The 24,871-nt window shown below is 41.0% G+C and overlaps 1 protein-coding gene across 4 annotated transcripts in view; it reads left to right on the top strand.

Annotated features, from left to right (window-relative positions):
* pdzrn3b (PDZ domain containing RING finger 3b) overlaps positions 1 to 24,871 on the top strand; it is a 118,224-nt gene that overhangs the window by 80,881 nt on the left and 12,472 nt on the right. The window contains exon 1 of one of the 4 annotated variants that reach the window (XM_017426973.3): positions 14,672 to 14,989. The exons of the other annotated variants lie outside the window; for them this stretch is intronic. Within the exon in view, the coding sequence (XP_017282462.1) occupies positions 14,921 to 14,989 (69 nt within the window). The 5' untranslated portion in view covers positions 14,672 to 14,920. Of the gene's footprint in view, positions 1 to 14,671; positions 14,990 to 24,871 lie in introns of those variants that run through there. 4 annotated transcript variants of the gene reach the window in all.

Raw genomic sequence — 24,871 nt, 5'->3', positions numbered from 1 at the left:
TTTTTTTTTTTTTTTTTACCAAGGCAGTCTGTGGGATTCATCTGCTGGTTGGGGTCCGCCCTGTGGTCAAGGACCTCTCACCTCGTTTGCCTCTCGATATGTTTCCCCCAGCATCCCAGCAGGCTGTTTGCGTCGCAGCTTGACTGACAGGTACAAAGTAGCCACTGTGTGCTCCGAGGTCCTAATCTCACCCCTGTCACTCAGATGTCCTGGACAATGACCCCACACCCCTCCACCCTCCGCCCCACCTCAACCTGCCTGACCCGCCTCTTTGTGTCCTTATTGAATTACCACAAAAAAAGTGGGTTCTGTGAACCGTTGCAGTAAATGCAAACGTGATTTTTTTTTTTTTTTTTTTTTTAAAGAAGGCAGCGATGTGCTCCAGTGAACATGACTCCGTCCAACTGGAGCAGCGGTCAAGTGAAGCCTGTGAAAGATGATATCGACATGTGGCATCCTCATTACAAAGACTTAGATGTCCCTTTGTAGATGTTAAGCTAGAGTTAAGCTTTCTGAAGCAAATGGAAAGAATTGCAGCGGGCTTCGAATGAAGTGTATTCCTGTCTGCCGCAGACAGTGTGACCTTTTGAGGTGCCTCCTCACTCTCGTCGTTGTCAGTGTCTGCTGGGATGCAGGACTCTTGTGCCTTTACTTGCTATTGAGAACATCTGAAAAAGATGCTGGTGTAGATTCTCAGTCATCCAGGCCATGGTAAATTCAAAAAAAGTTAAAAAAACAAAAACAACTGGACTTCTATTCTGTAGCTGAAGACGTTTCGCTTCTCATCTGAGGAGCTTTCTCAATTCGAATTGAGAATTCAGCTACAGAATAGAAGTCCAGTTGTTTTTGTTTTTTTAACTTTTTTGAATCTGAAAAAGATCTACAATGTCTCCTCAATTCCTCTTATAAGAATGATTTGACCTTCTACCAGTTCATAACACTTTTATTCAATCTAATGATCTGCAGGCTGATTTAAATATATAGGATTTCAATTTCATAGCAAGTAATTCCTTTACTCCTAATTCAAATTCAAAACAAATTTTGCTGTCCTCTGTGTAGACATCTTTAGGAATTTTTATGACCTATTTGTTCTGCGTCTGTAGATCACCACAATTTTTGATCATCACCCATAGAACAATGTGCAATTCCTATTCCACTATTTCTAAATTTTGACTAAATGCCAAAGTATCCCAGATTGTAAATCTGCCTCCTTGTGGTGTTGTTTCCTAAACCAAACAAAACAAAACAAAACAAACAAAAAAAAAACAATTACAAAATGACATAAGATCATTGGTCTGTTAAAAATCAGACACTAAACTCTAAAATTTCCTGCTTGTTAATGAGGCATCCAAATGCTGCAACAATTCAGTTCAGTTATTTATATAGTGCCTATTTACACCAACCGTAACTCCAGGGCACTGTACAAAAACAATAACGTAAATTATAAAAGCCAATTAGTGAAAGTTCTCTATCTAATGAAGCCAGCAGATTGAGCTGAATATTCAGTTCTTCGCAGTCTCCCATCCTGAGCAGCATGTTGATGACAGTGGGAAGGAAAATTCCTTTTTAACAGGAAAAAACCTCAAGCAGAACCAGAACCAGGCTCAGGATGGGCAGATAACTGCCTTGACGAAGACAGGGGAGAGACACAGACAAACATAGAATGACTGGTCCAGGTGGAGTTTCTATGGGAAGAAAGACAAAGAAAAAAATACATCTTAATGATAGAAATAATTACAAATACAAACATGGACAGTAGAGAGAGTAAAGACAGCAGCAGAGTGAGAAAATGTGGTCAGTTTGTCCTCCAGCGGTCTAAGCCTATAGCAGCATAACTAAGGGATAGCTCAGGAAACCCAAGCCAACCCTAACTATAGGATTTGTCAGAAAGGAAAAATTTAAGCCTAGTCTTAAAATTAGACAGAATGTCAGCCTCAAGGACAGAAACTGGAAGTTTGTTCCGCAAGAGAGGAGCCTGATAACTGAAGGCTCTGCCTCCTGTTTTACTTTTAGAAACTCTAGGAACCACAAGTAACCCTGCAGTCTGAGAGTGAAGTGCTCTGTTAGGAAAATATGGAACAATAAGATATTTTATATAAGATGGAGCTTGATTGTTGAGAGGTTTGTATGTTAGAAGTAAGATTTTAAATTATATTCTGAATTTGACAGGGAGCCAATGAAGGGAAGCTAAAACTGGAATCTAATTCGTTATTATTATATTATATTTTAGAGGACAGTTGTAGATTGATTTCCAGTTGTTAAAATTAATACTGAAGATGTGTAGAGCATTTAATTATGATGCCAAGGGCTCGGAACAATCAATGGAATGAGATCAGCTGGGGATTGCATGCTGCTGTGTTTTAGAACTCAAAATAGCTAAAACTGTTTTTTTGCATTTCAAACAAATCCTCCCTTCTAACTCAGGTTTGGTTGAAAAGCAGTCTAGTCAAAGCTGGACAGAGGCTACATTTGCAGCGGTACGGAATGACCGTCAGTATTATTTCATGCCTTTGTCTCTGTCTTCCGTGGCCCCTTTCCATCCTGCTGCCAAAGACGATGTCCAGGTACAGACACACATTTAAGAGCGAAGGCATAATTGTTGCTTTCAGGGAGCGTTGGGGTTTACGAATGTGGGTTCTGTTCTCATTACTACTCTTGATTACCTTAATCCTCCCTCTGAACTCGGGCCTGTCACACGCACCGAGGGATCTGAGAGGTCAAAGCTCAAACCCTCCCCCACCCCCATGCTTCGCTCTTCGAAAATCACTGTCTCCTCATTAAGCTATACTCTTCTTCTTTCGCCCTCCTTACTCCCGTCTTCATCCTGCACTTCCACCCCCACACCCTTTTCCCTGTTCATCCATCATTCCTTTCGGTCTGTTGCTCTTTGTTCCTCTGTGTCCAGCAGCACCTCTACACCTCTGTGATAAAAAGAAGATGGCTTTCTCTCCCTCGCCGGCCTAATGGACCGAGCCCTCTTAGCGTCACCGCAGCGCCATGTTGTGTAAAGGCAGCATTCGGAGGGTACTTCACCGCAAATGAGGTTGGAACGAGATGGAAATTACAAGCTCTTTTTCCTTAAAAGCATTCTTTTCTTCCCTTTCATTTGGAAGGGAATGAAGTGTGAAAGCAGGGAAAAAGTGGATAGTAGGAGGCTGAGTATGTAGCTTTTTTTTGTATTTCTCAATCAAACACACTTCCTCTAAAGGTGTTTCAGTGGAAACAGTGTTGAAGAAATTATATTTGGATTAATGTTCAGAGCATCAAAGAAAAAGCTGCACTTTGGGGCCATCTCTCAACCTCTGAGTCGATGTGAATAGCTCAGAGCCCACAGGCTGAGTCAGAAATGAGATGTTTTTTTAACCTGACAACCTATTAACAGCAGTAATTCGTTTTTGTCCTGGCAGCTAAGTGCATCTACATAATTGTCGCATGATGTCTCTTTTCTTTTTTAGGATGTATATATGCTAAAAAGTCTTGTGCTATTCCATTAGGTTATTTCATAAGCGTTTAATAATTTTGTAAGTAAACAGGAGCAGCGTTTGCTTTCTATGCACGTATTGCATTATGAGATTCACTGAATCAACCGCTGACACCTTGGATGTCTTTGTTTGCCATCTCCAAAACCACTTTGCACGGTCCTTTCAGTACTCCTGTTGACACATGTCACAAATTAATTTTCCATTTAACCAATGTCATTAGCATGTCCGTTGTTAAAAGCCTCCCTGTTCTGGAGAAATGTTGGATCGATCTTGAAGAACGGGAGCATTGTTCTCACTTAGAATCCCTGAGAGTTAATAATTTAATTAACTTTCAGGCAAACCTGGTTTGTAATGGCAACAGCAGATGTGTCGTGGGAAGCATTAGCAAGAAGTTTCTTGAGGAGATCTAATCTTTATTCCAGACCATTGGTGACGCTTAACATAATCAGTAATTGAGAGTCCAAAAAAAAAAAAAAACATGATTTCCTTTTGTCACTCATTTCTTTGAGGGTTATACATTTTTGTTAATAGGATTTTCTAGTTAAAATTGTATTGTTGTTAAAAGTATTTCACCTTTTTGTTTTGTAACAGGAAAACTAATCAGGGCTTGAAATTTATAACTCTTAAGCCGTATTGTTGCGTTTATGTTGTGGCTAATTCTTAAAGCTCGATTCTCAAGCAAAATGAAAAGGCTAATTTTGAAATGCAATATTGCAAGGCAACATGCTTAGCATGTGTGTTAAAGATGACTCTTGTCTACTACCACATCAAATTTTACATAAATATCAGTAAAAATGACAGACTTATAGCTATTTTTGTGTTTGCTTAGGTGGATTAGCTGTGGCATCCATCTTGAATTGGATTCACTCCAAAGGTTAATCTGTTGTAGATGTACATTCAATAATTAATTTCTGAAAGTTTTATTAAAATGTGTTGAATGGTTCTTGGAATATTTTGCTAACAGACAAACAGGGTTTACTGTAGGAGTTAATGCTGAAATTTTAAGCAAAGATCTTGTGTAATGAGCAGCACTTAGAGTATGTGCTGTGAATGAAAACACAGCTACAACCTCACCAAATTTTAGCAAAATAGGTGTGAAATGTAAAGCATTATAACCATTTTTGTGTCTTCTAAGGCCAGTTGGCTGTTTTGGCTATCTTGAATTGAGTTGGCTTCAAACAATATTCAGCTGTAGATGCAGTAGATCCAGTGGTTCATGAGGTATTTTGGTTACATGCACACAAACACAGATATGGGCAAAAATATTATTGCCCACTTTTCGCCTTTCACCCGTGGACGGTAATTATGAATTTACCATATCAGCAATAAATGTTTTGTTAAAGTCATTTTAATTTCCAGTGTCTGTGATGGAGAAAGTGAAACTTGTAGTTCCAGCCCTCATTCTGTCCTCTTGGTGAATGATAATTTTCTAAGCAGGACCTGTCATTTCATACCTACTAAGTTGTTCAAATATTAAAGAGACAGAGCAAAACCCTAATATTTTGATGTTTGAGCTTTCTGATAGTTGGATTCACTTCAGCATCTCTTCATTGGATTGGGCAAATGTTCTCATTTTAATGTTTTTATCTTCCAAGGAAACCTTAAACCTGCAATGGTTAAAAGCTCCACATCTTCCCTGTGTATTTTCCCTTTTCATAAAAGTTCATCCAACCACAAGAAGAGCTAATTATCATTTAAAGCGATGTTTAGATTTCAAAGAGGAATGGACACCTCTTTTTGAAGTCGCTCACTGGTTGAGCAGAAGCGATGGTGGGAGGGAGGAGGAAGGGGGAAGGCTGTGAATCGCTCCTCTTTGCCTGAAAAGACCTTTGAGGTTGTTGCCTTGGCCTGGGGTCACAGAGGAAAAAGATTTACAGACTGGTCAAGACGTCCAGTCAGCATCAGCAGCATTTTCATCCAGTTTCACAGAGTGCTAAAGACAGTCATTCATCACGCTCGGCTTCAGGTGGTTCAAGTGGGCTCTCTGTCAGGACACTGAGATGTCTGAGTGATGTCAGCCAGCATGTCAACCTCCCAGCGACCTCAGCTCTGACCGAGCCTTTCATCGGGGCAGCTCTGTAACGTAATGAGCTGCTTAGCATTGGCAGAGAAGATTTTTAAACCACGTACTCATACTCTGCTGCTCAACCCACAAATGCATTTTCTGAGCAAATGTGGCACCATTTAGGGGAAATAAACAGGCTTTCCAGCTGTTTAAAATTTACTCTCAAGAAGCATTGTTACAACCAAAAAATAATCAACCAAATGTGTTACTTTTTTTTTTGTTGTTTTTTTTTAACCTTTCATACATGTTGTCCCATATAAGACATCTGATCTTGTATAATAAAAGGACATTCCTGCCTACGCAAACAACTGGAATCTAATTTAATTTATGTCTCGTGCTGCTTACCATCCTGCTAAAATAGATCTGGAGATATTTTCTGGGCACAGTTTTGTTTTTGTTTTATTTTTTTATTTTTTCCCAGAGGTGCTATCTCCAAGGTGTTTCCCATACTGTATTTGCCACCCCAACTCCAGGGTCAATGTCTTTTTGCTCCCGGTCTACTACAGGATTTCCACTGGACATTAAAAAGCATTAAAAATTATTAGATTAATTTTTCAAAAATAAAAGCTCTAAAAATCAATAAATTAGATTAAAAAAGGTTTTAAGAAAAATAACTGAGATGCACAATTTCAGCTGCTTCCTTTAGGTAATGTGAAATTATAAAGTGCGATTCGACAGATATGTACATTGATGTTGATGGAAACATGCGGGAGCCTTAGCATTTCATTAATATTTCCTTATAAGTAGCCGTGCATCTTCAGAACGCACCTACAGAAGAAGAGAATCTGGAGCATGTTACATTGTTTTATTTAGTACACGCTCATAGCCTCACAGCAAGAAGGTCCTGGGTTCAAACCCTGGGTTGGACCTGAACCTTTCTGTGTGGAGTTTACATGCTCTTCATGTTTTTACGTGGGTTTACTCCGGGCACTCCGGTTTCCTCCCACAGTCTAAAAACATGCATGTTACGCTGCCTTCAGGCCCAGGCCTCCCTTGAAAAAGAGATCTGAATTGGATTTGCCTGGTTAAATAAAGGTAAATAAATATACAAAGCCACTTACGATTCAAGGGTGTCCTTTAAGCTTCACAACCAGAAAATGCCAAATTTTATTGGAGCAACAGTACAGAAGTGCCAGTAGCCAGATACAGAAGTGCGAAGACGGTGCTTGTGAGAAATGTTAGTGTGTCAGAAAGACTGAGGCAGGAACCCAATCTATCCTGTATTCGGGTCTCCGCTGTAACAAGTCAACTTGTGGTATCTCCACCCCCTCATCACCACCCCCCTGCATTGAATCTCACCCAGAGCAGTGTTACTCTCTAAGCTCCCAGCTTTGTCCACTGGACTGCATCAGCCTCAGCGTCCAGTCTGGCAGGAGGCTCTCGTCGGTGACTTCAGCCATCCAGCATGCCGGAGCGGCGTGCAGCAAGGAAGGCTTTCGGAGAATTAGCCGGCGACAGGGAGCTGAGCGGAGTGGAGAGCTGGTGGAGCTGCAAACAGAGCCTCTGAGTGGAGTCGTTATTGGCCTTAGAGCAGGAGAGGGCATGAAACATGAACTCCTTTTAATGCTCCACCTAATGAGTGTGTTGACAAGCACCATGAGTTACCTCATGCAGGAATAGGAATGTCATGGCAATTATTAGCATACAAACAGTACTTTGTTATACCTTGGCACCATACAGTCAGTTTTATGGTAGCAAAGGTTAGGTCATATATTTAACTAGTGATAATATGGAGGTAAATATAGTTTAGGAAATTGTCCACATTAAGACCAATGGATTAACACTCGAGTACTTCCTTTTTATTCAAGATCTGTTCTTAAAACTTTGCAGTTAACTATTATGAACCACTGGATGGGTTTTAATGAAACTTTCAGAAATGAATCATTGGGTGTACATCTCCAACTGATTAACTTTTGAACACAACCCAATTCAAGATGACCACCACAGATAACTGACCTTTGAAAACACAAAAGTGGCTAAAACTCAGCTAATTTTACACATATCAAGCTAAAATTTGATGTGGTAGTAGCCGAGTATCATTGTCCAAGCATTAACACATATTGTAAAATATCACATAAGATCACAAATATTGGTATTTTGGTTTGACCAAAGTTGTCTACATTTCTGTCTTTCTCAAGTCTGGCATGAAAGAATGTTTTTAATTTTATGCTTTGTCTTTCACTTGAAAGTGACGAATAATTTCATCTGCGGAGAGCAATTTGAAAATGGACTCAAAACTTGATAATTGCTTTTGTGGTATGAAGTTTAAGTAAACCACATCAGTGACTGCATCAAAACAAATGCCTACGGTTTGTTTTTTCCCACGCCATGGCAAATGAAAGCAGTTTTGCACAGCCATAAACAATTTTCAGGCTCTTGGTAATGGTAGCAGCCTCATGGAGTGTCCAAAAAGGAAACCGTTAAAATAAAAACTATATATTTCTAAAATATCCATTTTTTGTGTGTGTCAGTGCAGGAGCATTACAATGGCGTTTTAGCCTGTCAGTCTTGTTAACATCCCTTCACTCTTAAGTAATTACTCTGAGGAGACAGTGATGGCTTTATTAGGGTTTGATTATCCCGTTAAACAGTTTTGGTGGCTGTCACTCCGACTGGCTCGGGGTCCCTGTCGGCCTTGGATCTGCCTTGCAAAGCAAATAGGAGTACAAAGCTGACAGCTGTCTGATAAATTATGCACAGCCCAGCGTTTCAGAGGTGGGCAAACCTACACACACACACATGCGGATCCTCCTGCCCCGGTGATACAGTTGAGAGGAACTGGAGACTCATTAAACTCCTCTTCATATTTAGTTTTTACCTCCGCTCCGCTCCCCTCTCGGCGGGTTCCGTCTGTCTCTCGTTCCCGTCGTCTTTCACACCTTCCTTTAACATCCCTCGAGTTAGCTCTGGCTTCTGCTCGGCGCTGCCGCTCGCTCATCTGACACCTCTATTAACACAGTGGTGTTGCAAATCCTCTCCCCTCTCATATCCACTACAAGTTTAAGGACCGATTTTGAGGCGCTTAAGCCCATATCCAAATGGTGGGTAATGCGTATTTGGCCGAAAGCAACTCAGTAGAACAAGCGCCAAATACGCTGCTTGACAAAGTCCTGATTCAGAAATAACTTGTTTATGCACAACTAAGTATATAGTTATATTTATGTCCCTAACTGTATACCCGCATGTTTGGCCATTAATTAGGTATAGGAGGACTTGTTCAAATATTCGACTGCTACATGGAAGAAGCTGATACATTTTAACTTATCGTTATTTCTTTTTAGGTAATCAAATGAGATATTAATGGGATCTTCCAGTTATTTTTAAGTGTTTCTGTGTAAAAGATGGGGAAAATGACCATCTTGACCATCGAGTAAGAACAAACTGGAGGAACTATTTCAATTAGGTTAATTGCCAACAGGCCAGCAAGAAGACTGGGTATAAAAAGAGCAGTTTAGTGGCTGAATCTGTCAGAAGTAAGGATGGGCAGAGGTTCACCAATCTGAAAAAATGCATCTAAAAGTAGTTGAACATATTCAGAATGTTTGTTGTTCAACAAAAGATTGGAAAGACTTTGAATATATCCTAATATTTCATAATATCATAATGCCATCAAAGGTTTCATGAATGTGGAGAAAACTCTGAGCTCAAAGGATGAGGCTGAAAGTCAGTATTGGATGCTCGTGATCTTCGGGCCCTCAGGGGCCACTGCAGTTAAAACTGGTCTGATTCTGACATCACTGTATCGGCTTAGAAACACTTCAACAAATCATTGTCTGTTAACATAGTTCACTGGACCATCCACAAATGCTGGTTAAAGCTCTGTCATACAAAGAAGAAGTCAGATGTGAACATCATCCAGAAACTCTGCCATCTTCTCTGGACCAAAACTCACTTCAGACAGACTAAGGCAAAGAGGAAAAACTGTTCTGTGGTCAGATAAATCAAAACTTAAAATTCTTTTTGAAAACCACAGACGCCACGTCCTCTGTACTAAAGAAGAGAGGAACCATCCATCTGGTTATCAGTGCTTTGTTTAAAAGCCTGCCTCTCTGACGGTATAGGGGTGCATTAGTGCATATAGTATGGGCAGCTCTCACATCTGGAAAGGCTCTGTGAATGCAGAAAAGTATATGCATGTTTTTGAGCAACAGATGTTCCTATTCAGACGACGTGTTTTTTATTGTTTTGTTTTTTTTCTAAGAGAAAACCCCGCATATTTCAGCAAGACAATGCTAAACTGCCTATTTCATCCATTCCAACTTTTTAGAGTTGGGTTTGTAGAAGGCATTTATGATTTCACACCACAGAAGTAGGATCAGCTTTTGCCACCACAGTTTACTGGATGTTAATGTGACTCTGGTGCTACGCTCACATATATTGAGAGTCACAGATCTGCTAAATGAAGCTAACTTAGTTTTCCTGCCACCCTGCCGTTCCTCATTTCACGCGCCAGCCCCCACTGAACTTCCTGCCGTCTGGACACTGCAATAAAGTCAAAACTTAGACCTGGATACCGTGCTTTCTCCTCGTGTTATCACTCCGAGCCATCAGGGTCCAGTTTCTTTGCACGCTGCCCTGTCGTCACCTTCTGCAGGCTTAATCTACACACACACTCACACAGACACACACACACACACACACATACACACCCCTCCCCCTTTAGGTCGGACTTTTGAAAATCCCCTTCTCCGCTCAGATAACTGAAAGATAAACGGCTTGGCTTTCTGTCAAATGGCAGGTTGAAATGTGGAGTTCCTGTTATGTATGTTTTGATGGATCCGAATGGGTGCCACCATTGGGACTGAAGACGATAGGATGATGCTTGCTGTTAACTTTTCTACAAAATACTGAAGATCCGCAAAGGCCAAAGGAAGCTTGACTGTTGGAGCAATGGAACTCCCCACACACAGGTGCAGACACTTTCTATGGTTTCTAGATGGCCCTAACAAGCAGAACAATGTTGTAATATGCTGGTGACGATTCTCAGTCCTCCAGGACATGGTAAATCCAGAAAAGGTTAAAAACAGAAACAACTGGACTTCTATTCTGTAGCTGAAGACGTTTCGCTTCTCATTTGAGGGGCTTTCTCAATTCAAAAAGCAGAAAAAAAGAAAAAGAAAGAGTTTGAACTTTTAAAGCTGATATGGTCTGTAAACTGGATTCACATGCAGATTAACTTACTCTCCTCACAATAGAGGCTCATTAGGGTCTTTGTTAGTCTTCTGTGAGTCCAGTTGTTTTTGCTTTCACTGTTTTTTAGATTTAACAATGTTGTAACTTTTACCATATGGAAGAATTGTTCGTGCTACATTTGTGTTGGTAATATTTTACTATTATTCAGGTTGTTTTGAGATTACTTTTCATTCTTAAACATTAACAGGTGAGGCAAAATAGCAAAATATCTCATGAACCAGTGGACGGATTTCAATAAAACTCCCAGAGCATAATTATTGGCTGTACATCTACAGCTGATTAACTTTTGAATCAAACCAATTTAATTGAATTTTAGCCTACATAAAAATGGCTATAACTCAGTGAGTTTTGCAGACACTGAGCTAAAATTTAACGTGGTAGTAGCTGAGTCATTCACACATAGTCCAGTGACTAACAAATCATGTGAGATCACTTACATTATCACATGAGCTCACACACAAAATTTTCTTCTCAAGGTTTGACCAAAATGACTAACTGTCATTTCTCAAAACAAGATGATCTTAGTCTAAAACTGGCATGGAAGAAATGTTAAACTGTTTAGATTTTTTTCTTGTCAGTGGACTTGACATTGCTGGATTTGAGTTGTTTGCATTGACAATGATGCTTTTAATTAGTAAAAAAAGACATAACTAAAAGACCAGAATACCAAAGTCTTAGCTGTAAATGAAATCTTTGCTCTTTCCTGTAGATAAAAAGTCTGTTTTGAAAGGCCAGAAGAAGTGAAGGTGATACATTATAGTTATAAATCAGAAAGCGACAGTGCGCTGCAGCGGTCACCACCTGATCCTTCCAGTTTAAGTCCTGACTCCTAAACTGGGTCTACTGGGACAGAGACACAACACCAGGCGGCCTCTATGAATATGAATGATCTAGCTGGGAAGAGATAAAATGCTTAGGATCCACACTCTGGAAGCTCCGTGCTGGTAATTGGGAGGGGATGTGGTAACCTCTGGCCATCTTGTCTCCCCGCGAAGCCCAAATGTTGATATTCATTAGCACAAACCACACAGCGCTATTATCATTTCGTCTCAGTGCCACTGAGACAGGAGCCTCTCTGATGGTGTCATGTCCAGACCAGACATGAATAAAAGCTGACATGTGCTTCACACTGACAAGGCCACAGATCAAACCACAGAACACTGAGAGTAAGAACTGCATCACCGCCTGGTTTGGTTCACAAGTCCCTGCAGAAGATGGTGAGGACAGCCGAAAGGATTGTTGGTGTGCCTCCCCCCAGCATCATGAACATTTACACAACACGCTGCATCCTCAAAGCAACCAGCATTGGGGATGATCAGACACACACTCCTTACCCTCTTGCTATCCGAAAAATGGTACAGAAGCATTTGGGCACTCACAACCACACTGCGCAACATCTTTCTTTTTACAAGCTGTCAGACTCCCAAACAGTCCTGGTCAGGTCTGAACAGTCTGTTTACATAAAACAATTACCAATTAACATCTGCATTTAACTACACCTGACTCACAGTCAACTGGAAGCTGATTATCTGCACATCTCCACACCGATATTTATTGGTGTTTAAAGTTTTGTACCTGCCTTTATGTACTCTTATGTGGTCTACTGTACCATCTCGCGTTTCTGCACATTTGCACACATGGTACTTTATGTTGTATAGTGTCGTCAGTTCATCTTGTTTTTTTATGTGCACTCTTAGTTTTTTATTTTGTATTTTTCTTACAGCAGCTTGGTCCTGGGGGAACGTTGTTTTGTTTCACTACGTACTGTATGTACTTCATATCACTGAAGTGACAATAAAATCCACTTGAACTTTTAATAATTAATCACAAAGTAAATGTTTGAACACCAGAAGACAGAACACACAGCTCCTTAGATGTTTCCATATTTTACCGCGGCTGTGATTTTTCATTAATAAGCGCTTTACCTGCGTTACGGCTGCTCCAGCCTTTAGCGCAGTTGTTCCTAACCGAGCGCCGCCCTCCGCTCTGATTTCATGAATGGGATAATCTCAGTGTGAAAGAAAGATTAGCCCGGCAAGAGCAGAGGCTTAAACTCTTCACTGATCCCAGCCCCAGGCACAACAGTGCAGCTAATGTGAACAGAGAATTAGTTTTCATGCTACTCTGGATAAACGTTGGAGCCCTTCGGAGCCAGACGGGCAAAGCCAACGGTAATAATGAGTGATTGTTGAGTTCACACAGACACCTTCACTGTTTGCCCGAGGCAGCTTTTGGGCTCTGTCTCTCCTTGTGGAGTCTTCGATGTTCTGTACAGTTTGTTGTGTGAGAACAAATAGGTGAGGATTTATTGAAAGATGGGTTTTTTTGTTTGTTTAAATATTTCAATGCAAACAGAGAAACATTGACCTTGCATGATCTGGTAGTGCTTGGAGTATGTGTTGGGAATGACTGTCAGCCACTACCACTCTAAATATTTGCTCAATATCTGTAAAATTCACTGAAGTATAGTCATTTTTGTGTTGGCCGAGATTGCTTTGCTGTGGAGGCCATCTTGAATTAGGTTGAGTCCCAGCGTTATTGATTCACAGATGTCATTAAATATGTTCTGTGTTTCATAAGCCATTTTGCTAACAATACAGATGGACAAACACACACAGACATGGGTGAAAACATTATCACCCTTTAATCTTTGGCAGCAGGTGATAAATATGGACATTTTCATTGAAGGAATAGTTAAACTCATGACTCTGAACAGGAATAAGTGGGTAAAGAAAATGGTAGGATGGATGAACGGTTATAATTTATGAGTAGACACTGAGAAGCAAAAATCTAATTCATCTTATTTTTTTAAGCATAGACTATTGCCAGCTGTGCCATTTTGCTAAAATACAATTTACATTCAGATGTTCTTGGCATTTGACCGGAAACCTTTGCACGCAAATCGCAGCGCTGCGTCTCTGAGCAGTCATGTAGGTGCAGATAGATATGGATCACAGGACACATCTGGCAAGAGGAAAATACCTCTATCGGCTCTCTGGATTTCTCCTACAGGACTACCCTGCCCCCCATTCCCCACCTCCTGCTGTGAAATTGATCCAGGTATGTGGCTCAGCGCCTGCGACTTAAGCAATCCAATTGTATCTTGTGCAAGAAGTGAAATCAAATTGCAAGGAGGTGAGAACAGACATCCTGTTGTGATGTTTTATCACATCTTCAACCGGTTGGAATGAAAAGTTTTCCGTGAGCGAAGCACACCAACGGACAGACTGTGGCCAAAAGTCTTTGTCGGCCTTCTTGCCTCGCTAATGGGCGTTTATCTCTGGCTGGCACAGGAGAAAAGAGCGAGACAGATGCCAGATCTGGTTTAAGGAGTCATACCTGCTGTATGCACACAGGACAGGGGACACTGAAGGAGCCAGAGAACTCTTAGGAGAGGGGCAGGATAAATATTTATCTGGTTTATTTGTTTCTACTGACTTAAGGTTTGTGCATTTAAAGGTAAATGCATAAGGAGAATTTAACTGGAATGGTGAAAGACCGCTGTATTAAAGCTGCAGAGCGTTGGATGTAAAATCACAAGCAGTTCTTTATCTGCCATCAGAGATGGAGGGGCTTCTTTGTAGCACTTTGAATTTTGAATTAAAAGGATAGAATCAGTTACAAACAAGCGTCTGAAGGCCCTTGGGGAAAAAAAGAAAAACTCCCTGCCTTGTCATGAAATGGAAAAGCCTTTACATAACTCAGCTTATTTCCTCATATTGGCTCTAATAACGCTTGTTAACCAAGAAAGCTTCATCTTCATCGTTGGTAAACCCCATTCACGAGCTAACACTCCTAACCCCCACACCCCTTCATGAATAATCAGTCAGCAGCTGCTTAATAAACATGAAGGGGTGGATGTAGCAGGGATCTGGCATCAACCTCCAAGAGCTCAGCAGTAGGCTGGAGAGTGACAGAGAGGGAGGGAGGGTTTGAGTAAAGGAGGAAGGTAAAGGAGGGCGTTCAGCGTGCGAGAGCTGAGCGCAGAGATACAGCCACAAGCCGGGGGGGGAGTCGGTCCCGGCAGCCGAAGTCATCTTGCAGCTGTGGAAGAAAGGCAGCAGGGACACAGAGAGAGGGAGAGAGAGTCTGCTCAGGGAATAAAAGAAGATAACTGTTTCTGTCCGCTTCCTGCCTGTGTGGCTGGAGGGAGATTCTGGATGGTGTGATCTCCTCCACCATGGGATGCAGCCTGTGTACCCTGAGGAAGCCTGACGAACAATATAAACTACTCTATGAAGTCTGCCAGGTACTGTGGCCAAGCTTCTTCAACCTCTAGGAGGAGTTTCCTGGTTATTTTTTTCCAGCTTGCGTTAAACTTATTTTTCCACCGACTTGTTAAAGCGCAGCTCAGTTTGGTCCGTGTCTCCGGGGGTCACAGGCTGGGTGGCTGTAGAGTAAAAGAGGAGTGAGGCCATTGCCGGTTGGAGCTCTCGCAGCTGAGTAGCCTGAACTCTGGTCAGAGGGGTCAGCGAGAGGTGGCGCGATGCGGCTTTAAGGAGGGGGTGATGAAGAGGTGACAGTTCCCTGAATGTGACCGCTCGTGTGCGCCGGTCACAGCCCACCTCTTCATTGTCGACTGAATGCTGACTCAGAGCTCTATGCTCTTTAACCCCCATTTGACTTTCACTAAAGTTTATGTTTAACACGTGAGTGCTTGTTTTGCACATTTTCTTGCCACCAAAGAATACAGACCAGACGTGTTACAGATGCATCATTAACACGCCGAGATGGTGCTTTCACACGAGAGCCTAGAGCCGGATTAGCATTTCTTCTTTTTGCATTCTTAAGAGGTTTTCAAACAGTGGCTGAGCACAGTCCTGGTTCTGATCTGAGCATGTTGACTGATTAAACTGAAAGAATCTACTTCAGCTTCTCAAAACTAATTAAAACAGGCTGCTTTGAGTTAAAAGGACACTGGTCTGCCATAACTAATTGATATTTTTTGCTGATCAATACGCTGAAAACTGTTCGTCCATCTTCCATCTGTCCATTCATTTGTCTATCCAATGCATCCAGCCATTTGTCTGACTATTCCTTCATATGTCTTCTGTTTGTCTGTCCGTCCGTCCGTCCATCTGTCCATCCATCCATCCATCCATCCGTCCATCTATCTATCAATTTAAATCTTAATTTAGTTGAATTTTTTGTCTTTTCATCTACAGTGGACCACAGCCAAGTGTTATCCTCCCATCACACTAAATTACATCTCTATTTACTGCACAAGGTAGCTACTGGATGGCTTAAATGGATGTAATGATCAAGCTCTCTGTGGCTATCGCTCATTATTTTGCTCTTAAAAAGAAAAACAGTGATAACAGAGAGTGTCTGGCTTGTGCCTCCAGGTAGTTTGGCTTTAATTAGGTCTGTTCTGCAAAAATAAAGACTAAAATGTTTGGAGTGTTTTGCTGTGGTGCAGTAACGGTTCATGATTGCTTACATTTTGGGTCAGAAACACCATGAAAGAGAGCTGTTGCCTTATCTTATGCTCTGTCAGCCACATCATTTGGGTTTTTTTTTCTTCTTTGCATAAAGGAACCAGTGAATGGCCTTATTTGATAGTTTTTATCTGACACTGGTGTTCCTCGCTAAGTGTTCACGATTGTATTTTAAAAAACACCTGTCAAGTCATGGCTGTCGATTTTTTTTCAAGGCCCAGGTTTTTTATCTCCTACATGGAGGTTATGTTTTTTGGTAGCTTTTGTTTGTTTGTCTGTCTGTGCACAAGATTCAAAAAGTTATGAACCGATTTTCATGACATTTTTAGGAAACGTCAAACATGGTACAAGGTGATTTAAATTTTGGTGATTTGTTGAAAGTTCAAGGTCACAGGTGATCCTGTGCTCTAACTCTGCAACAGTGTAATGTTGGAACTGCACAATTGGACACCTCATGGGTCAAGAATGATGCCTATTGATTTCAAGGTTCATGGGGTCAAAGGTTAAGGTCACAGGTGACTCCTTATTAAAAACCATCTCTGTGCTCCAGTAGGTAACTCCTTTGTTACTTCTGCCAAGGAGCAGGGTTTCCCCCACTATATTATAAGCCTGGCGGGCCGCCAGGCTTTGGTGACCCGGCCACCAGGCTAAACTCCGCTTGTTTATTATAAATACGTCATTTTTTATACACATATTTTTTTCCTCCCGCTACCCCAAAACTGCTACCTTTATCTACCTCACCTTGCGAGAGTGCGCGCGCCAACAGTAACACAATCGCGCTGTCCCTGCCCCTGCGTGAAGGTCCCGCACTGTGTCGCGTCGTGCACCTTTTATAACTTGGTGTAGACCGCGCACGCCAAGCTCCATTCAACCATCTGCTCTTTTTACCGTATTTCCACTGGTTACGTAGCGTACTGCCCCTCGTCTTTTTGGAGAATACTGCACCAACGTAAGTGGCAAGTATAAACGCCTCCACCGCTCGCACAGGTTTGTGCGCTGTTCACAGAGCCCTGCGAGACTCTAATGAGCCCTGAGGCCGAGCCGCCTTCAGCTACCTGGAGTTAGCTTGTTGTCAGAGCCGCAGTAATAAACATGGAACGAGCGGGTTTAACCAAAAATGGGTTAGTTGAGTTGAAATTCAGCACGTGGCTTTACAAGACTGAATACAGTAAGCATGTTTTGTTCTTAGTGAAAATATTATCTTTGTTTACCAGTAAAATTATGCTATTAAATTCAGCATTAGATATGCACAGTCCAGTACAGCATCTCTCTGTTTTTCAGACTTCTCTGTTCTTATTCATTGGCCTGGAAGTGAGACGTGTGTTGGTGCTTTGTTTGCCCTTTTTCATTTATGTTAATTTAATTTATTTGTAAATGTGACTTAAATTAGGTGCAATCAATTAGTATTTATTTTAATTGTATTTTTGTTTAAAAAAGTATTTCAAAAGTGCCTTTTTGTAAAACTGTTGTTGTGTAAATATTTGGCACAAATATCTTACAATATCAAATAATAAATAGCCATATTTTCAACTTTTTAAATTTTTTTACTAAATCACGGTCGGCTGGCGGTTGGCTGGCGGTCAGCCGGCGGTCGGCTGGCGGTCAGCCGGCGGTCGGCTGGCGAACGGCCACCTACAGACCACCGAGTTACAACCATTTTGTGATTGCTAAGGTTGATTAGCTGTGTTGAATTGGGGTGAGTCCAAAAGGTAATCAGTTGTAGATGTTCAGCCAATGAAAGTTTTATTAAAATTTGTTCACAAACACACACACACCCTTCAAAAAGTAGTCTGACAAACACAAACTGTCAGAGGAAATGACTGTTTGCTTCGGCCCTGATTCAGTGATTCAGAGGATAGACTTCTTCTCGGGTTAACGGTATCTTGGGGATACTTCCCTTCCAGGAGGAGAGGAATTCTTTTCCTTTTGTGTCATTTCACCGTGAGCAAAGTGTATGATTTTCATTATCTGTGGTATCGCCCCCAAACCACCCCAATTTTATCATTTATTATTTGCGAAATCATCATATTTCATGTACTGTTTATATAGCGGAGCATGTCTTTACTCTCTCTGAAACTACTGTTAAGCTTTAGAGTGTGATGGTGGCATTTATTCATAAACCATTTGGTTAAATTAGTATGTGGAGCACGATTTTCTGTGGCTTTTCCAGTAGACTATAATAAATTAAATATGTGTAAGCAAATCTCTGACTTGTACCTCTTGGAAGTGTGGGATTCTGGGAAGTTCGTTTTGTTCTCACTTCTGATAATACCGGCAGATCCACTGAATCAGAGAGCCTGGCCAACCGCCCATTCTGCTCTTCTCCTCAGCTCTCCTCGGACCTAATAATCCATGAACACTTGAAATCTTTCCAGTTCATTAAAGAGTTAAGCTCTTTCTTCCATGTTGAAAGCATGAAAAATATGGTTCGGCACGGTTTGATAAAAGTCAACAGACTGCTCGTCGTGATTCACCTGGAGGCATTTTAGCAGACTTGGTGGAATTAGGAGCTCTCACTTCACTTGGTTGCTTTAACAGCCTGTTTGAAGAAAACTCATTAACAGCTTTGGTATTTGTAGATACTGCCGTCCGGTGATAGTTTCAAATTTTTGGTTTACAGCAATAAATATCAGTAAAACCAGGCATGGAAAAGGTCTTTCTTAAAGGCAGCCAACACTGTAGATGTACATAAGTATGTCCCTTTTTTTAATATGGTTATTCAACACCTGAGCTGCAGCAAGCCCAGTAGTCCTTTTTTATACTTGACCTATTCAACAGCTGTGGATCCTTCAGCCCGTACTTCAAAGCTAAAGGTAAGCACCATGTGGAGTTGGAGGCTCACTCCCTTTTGTCAGGACTTAAAGGCAAAAACCTTGGAAACTACGTTTGACAGGCCCAGGTCACTAAATCTCTCCAGAAGCACTCTGTAATGTTTGCTGCGCCTCGCTGCGGATCTTGGAAAACCTAGGGTTTAATTAGAGCCTTGGCAAAAGCTGGCAATTCACTCTGTGATCCATGCTGGACTAGTGTTTGTCTGCTAAATCCTTTGCTTTCTTAGTTCTCTGCCTTTTTTTTTTCTTCTTCTTCTTTTTCTTTTGTCTTCTGTTGCCTGCCGATGGACAGCTTCTTACAAGAAAAGCAATTGATCTGCTGAGCAATAAGTTTACAAATGAGCTTGCTGGAACATTTCCTGACAGAAGATGGCTAATTAGCCACGTTTCTGATTGAAGGCTGCAAAATATGTCACGCTTAGCTCGAGGAGCCAAGTTGTCACAGAGCCAGATGGTCTCAGTATGGCATCTTCTGGACCAGGCAAACAGAAAAAAAATTAGATGGAAATATTTTCACAAGACAGTCCTTCATCCAGTCAATCCTGGCCCCCCACTCACCCCACCCCCTTTCCTTCACTGTCAAAGACACCCCGTCATTAAAGCCAGTTCAAAGAAAATGCAGCGGGGACACAGCTCGGCTTGCTCAACCCCAGTAATGAGGTTTGACACCGACAGCTTACAGAGACAATGCAAGGATCACCATAGCTAGGCTCAACCACCAGATCCAGGCTCTGTGTTTTTAATAAGTGCTAAAATCTGCCCCCGGTGAGCCATCACATCTGCTAAACCCTGGAGCAGGTGGTTGGCTTCATCAAGAGGGCACTCGCTGGAGCCCGTGTTCCTGCTGTTGCTCGAACGCAAATGACCAATCGCAATGAAAGGGAAGACAAAAACATAACAAGATTCTGACAAATCAGCGGATACAGCAGATGAAATGTGAGAGCAAGCAGCTTTTTTTAAGAACAAGCTTTGAGTAATGATTAGCAGTACAGTGACACATTTTTATCTAGCCTAAAAGAATGTCAGATGTTCTTGAAAGAACGTCTGCCCTATGCAAACTCTGTTTTGGTTTTTCTTCTTAGCGGGTGAGGGAATTTTTTGTTTTTGTGTTTTTGCCTCAAACTCAGTGGGAAGTGATGGATGTATTGTTTCATTTGGTTCCTACAGCAAATCTCCAAAAACCCCTCTGTTGTTTTAGTACGGGCCCCATCAGCAGCAGAAACTGAAACAAGATTTGCTTGTGGTTTAAATTAGTGATCAACGGGAAATGTTAGAGGATGTTTTCACACAGAATGTGTTTTGTTTCTCAATTTTCTGGATTTTTCAAGTTACTGAGCTTCGGCTGGACCATTGCAACACCTCGATTCTTTAGTTTTTCAGCCATTCTGCTGTGGACTTGCTGCTGTTTTTAGAATTGTGACGTCATCCAATTTAGTCCAAACTTTAACTGACAGTTAAATTGTCTCACATTTAACTTTAGAAACTTCAATATACAGGGTTCATGGCCAGCTGACAGCAAAGTGCCCAGGTCCTGTGGCAGCTAAATAAGCCCAAATCATTATTCTTCCACCACTGTGCTTGGCAGTAAGTGTTTGAGCTGAAAACATGGCCTTGTGCATTATGGCCATACTCTACCTTGGTCTTATCTGTCCTAAGGATACTGTTCCTGAAGCCTTGTGGCCCATTCAGATTGTACAGTCTGACCTTAGGGTGAGTTTACTGGAACTTCCCTTCCTGAGAAGATAGGCAGCTGTCTTAAATGTTTTTCACTTGTGAATATTTTTTCTCACAATAGAATGATGGACTCTAAATAGTTTGGGAACTATTTTTATCCCTTCCCGAATGATGGGCAGCAACAGGTGCTTCTCTAAAGGTAAAAAACCCAAACGGTATGTTGACCTTCTTAGAGCTTCCCAGTCCCCAGGTGCACTAAAATATTAAGGACCAATTTTTAAATTTCACCTACAGATTTCTCACCTGAAAGAAGCAGAAGCTTCTCTTTTAGTTTAAATGTAGTATCCTCATGATTTGGATTTGGCTGTGGACAGCCCCTGCATAGATAAGCTTCTGTCCCTTTTACAAGCTTTCATTGCCCTGCCGCTCTGGAGCGTGTCTCTCCTGCTGTTTGGTCGCTGTAGGTGCAAACTTGACTTGACTTGTTTGAACAAACAGACTTGTCCTTGGTTTGGAGCTTGAGCATGCTGTTAGCCTTCACAGGCAGTTGCTGTGTTTATTGTGGATGTCTGTGACTTTATGGCTGGACAGGGGAAGGAGAAGCTCGGGGCAGTGGGGTGAGACAACAGTGTTAATGCACGGCAAACAGTGTTAGGCATGACACAAGCCTCTGTTTCAGAGCAGCTGCTGATATTGGTTTTCCTGTGAACTCAGCCCTTCACTTTGGAACATGTCAGTGTTCACAAATCTGTGCCAGAAAGAAAGGACCAAGAAGTTGAAGCTGGAACGGGATCAACTTTCCCTGCAGGCTGGTCCCAATACAAGTTCTAAGTCCTGCCCCCTCCATAAAAAAAAAACAGAATATTTCCTTTTTTAAAATAAAGAGAATACATCTTAGTCAGCTGATGACTTCTGTTGCTTCACGTAGTTCTTACCTTGGTGCTGTTTGTTGAAATATAATTTTTTCTAACACAATTATGTGTAATCAGTGATTTCATTCCGAAAAGAAAGCTCATGTAACACAATAACTGTGTGCTGGAGTGTAGAGGGGACTAAAAGCCCTTAAAGTGCATAGACTCCAGTTCCAAAAATACAACATGGTAGCTCCCATGAACAGAGTTTTGCTGGTCTTTGATTTATGTATTAACTGTCTAAAAGGAAATCTACCCTTGAATGTGTGTCAGTAATTCACTTTCCCTTGCATCTTAAACATTAGCCAATTAGGACGTTGCATTTTATTTGATCACTAGCCAACAATAACCCAGTGCAATATAGAATTATTCTAAATTCAAGGCAAGAAATAGTTGTGTGAATTCAAACAAAGCCATAATGGTAACTATAGTTTTTTTGTTTTGTTTTTTAAATGAATGAAAATCTTCAAATCTTTAAACATCTTTGTGATCTTTAAATTCTACTTCAGCATACTTGTCTTTTTTTCAGCTTTTACCTACTGTTTTGCTGATTTAAGGCTTTTGCTATTGTTTTCCTAGTTTAGATAGTGTATTCTGTTTTAATTTTAATTTTAGCCTTTACTCTTTAGTTTCTAATTTTAGCCTTCAGCTTTTATCTTAATGTTTTTAGCTATATATATTGTTTTGCTAGTTCTGGCTTTAGCTATTGTTTTGCTAATTTTGACTTACAACTACTGTTTATGCTAGTTTAAGCTTTTGTTTTGCTAATTTTAGCCATTAGCTTTTCATTTGATCATTTTAGCTTTTAGCTACTGTTTTGCTCATCTTAGTTTTTTTGGCTTTTTCAGCTTTTTTCTGGTTGCTTTAACTTTAACAGTTAATTTGTTAAGGGGGGAAAAACGTATCAAAATGACCACATGTGTTTCTGTTAAAGGAACAGCAGGGTCTTTCTCAGCCTGCATTCAGTTTCTACTTGTTTGTCCTGTAATCCTCACTAAGCCTGGAAATAATGACTTATGTGTTTTCCAGTCTCACACCGTTGAGAGCTTTTGGTCCGTTCAGATAAATGAACAATATGTTTGGATTTTTGAAGACTCACTTTAAGCCCCTCTCACACATATTTGGAATCAGCAGAAACCAAGCAGAACCAGCCAAAATGAAGACTTTTCCAACTTTGCACCACTTTCTGGCAAAATTTTCGAAAGTAACCAAAATTCTTACAGCTTTGTAAGAATACTGTTCAAATACCTTGAAGCCACCTCAAAACCAGTCAGAATGGTTCTGAAAAGGGCACAGGACATGCTTTGAATGTTGAAGAATTCAAACCAAATGCAACTCGAATACCTAGAATGTATTTTGTATATTCTTAGAATGTAACACAAATGTCCCAAGAATGCTGCCAGAATGTTGTCCGTTGGGTATAAAATGCTGCCAAAACTAGCATTTTCAATAGCAGAATATTATTTCAATGATCATGCTATCCAGGGCTTTCTTGGGCTGCCCCATACATGGTCAGGATCTTGACCTTGGCTCCCTTCTTCACTTGCCGTATAAAACTTGTGAAACGGTTGACAAAAAACTTGTTGTTGACCAGGCATCAACAGGTGTCAATGCAGAATGAAGTTCCAGTGGCAGCTTACTGTGTTTTTTATGCAATTCGGCATTGATCTGAGTTATGTCCAGACTCATTTGTGGACCGATCAGGACGTTCAGACTGAATTCGAGCCACATTTCAGCAGCAAAAACCGATTCCAACGGCATTTATAGTTCATTTGAGCTTGAATGCATCTCGATTTGGCAATTGAGATTCATTCACAGTGCATTTGGGTCGTTTTGCCTGGATTTGAAGTGGCTTGCCATTTCAGTTCTCTCCTGAATGCGATCATCAGAGTGTTTAGAATGCAGTAATAATGCACTTTGAGTGCTGTTCGATATTTCTACACTTGGAATGCATCGGAAAAGTTTTTAACAGGAGCAATACATTCAACCCGGCTACAAGAATGGGCCTGAATGTTTGGAATTCACTCAGAATCCAGTTAGATTTTTTAGATTGCACTTTGAATATCCAGAAATATACAATGAATTGACAATCAAACAGCATTCAGCTCATTCTGCCTCCAGTCTGGCTGGGGTTTTAAAGTGTGAACATACACACGGTAAAATCCTAGGCTGCTGCTTGATTTTTTTTTCTTTCTATGAGAATGGTTTAAAGGGGAATTAACAATGCTTTGCAAGTAGAATGACCTACATTCAGACTGCCACTCAAACTTCATAAAGACCCCCTGAAAATAAGCTTTTAGGCCTTGAAGCTTTCCATCACATCAGCTCTTCTCTCAGTTTTGAAATAGAGATTTCTCCTCCTTTTTTTTCTCTGTCTTAAAAGAGGTGTACCAGACCAGAATGAAGAGGTGAGCGGCCTTGCTCACAAACCTTTTTAAGATGTTTGTCAGTTGTGTGAAGTTCCCAGGCTTTCCTCTGCCACACTAACAGGATAGTTTTTCTGGCATTTTCCACTCTGTTCACCTCACTGCATTTCCCCAAGGAAGTGAGACACTGGCTCCTTAATAACACTCCTCTTCTCTTTATTAAAGGATTATATGGCAATTGAACAGCCTTATCATAGACTAATGTTGCATTGCCTTAATAGCCTGCAAAGGCTTTTCCAAGAGATATTGACTGGAAGGGAGGGTTGTATGTAGTGCTTGTTCCTGCTCTTTTCAAGGTATTTTTATCTCTTATAAAAGGCAGATCAAGCAAAAAAATCCTACAAAAGTGTGTTCTTTTCAACCCTGTAGAAATGGTTAGTGGAGCTTTTTTTCTGCAGAGAGGCTTCCTTTTTTGTATTTATCGTCCTTCTTCATAGTTTGCCACTCTGTAGATGTTCCAGGGTTGCAGATTTTCTAGACACCAGCCAGTAACGGCACATGTGGGTGAGAACTGTGAAGATGGTGTGATCGAACCTAATTGCAGCCTTCTCTCTCCTCCGAACAGAACAGCAGTTTTTGCATACAATCTGGTGTGTTTCGGAGTGTAACATTTGTCATGTTTTACGAATTGAATTCTGTGCCACTGGATTTGGTTGGCTTTATCACTTTCTGAATTCGCTCAAAAGAAATGTCAAGCACAAGCAGAGTTTAAACATTTGAATTCAAAGTTATTGAAGGAAGTCTCCATTTTGTTGTCTTTTGAACTACAAAGTTTATAGTTCAAAAAAACTTGTTTTATTGGCTTCTTTTAGGCTCTTGTGAAATAGCTTTCACAGCTCGATAGGAACCAT

Source organism: Kryptolebias marmoratus, linkage group LG4 (assembly GCF_001649575.2).
Source record: "Kryptolebias marmoratus isolate JLee-2015 linkage group LG4, ASM164957v2, whole genome shotgun sequence".
NCBI lineage: Eukaryota > Metazoa > Chordata > Actinopteri > Cyprinodontiformes > Rivulidae > Kryptolebias > Kryptolebias marmoratus.
This window is presented reverse-complemented; position numbering and strand designations above follow the sequence as displayed.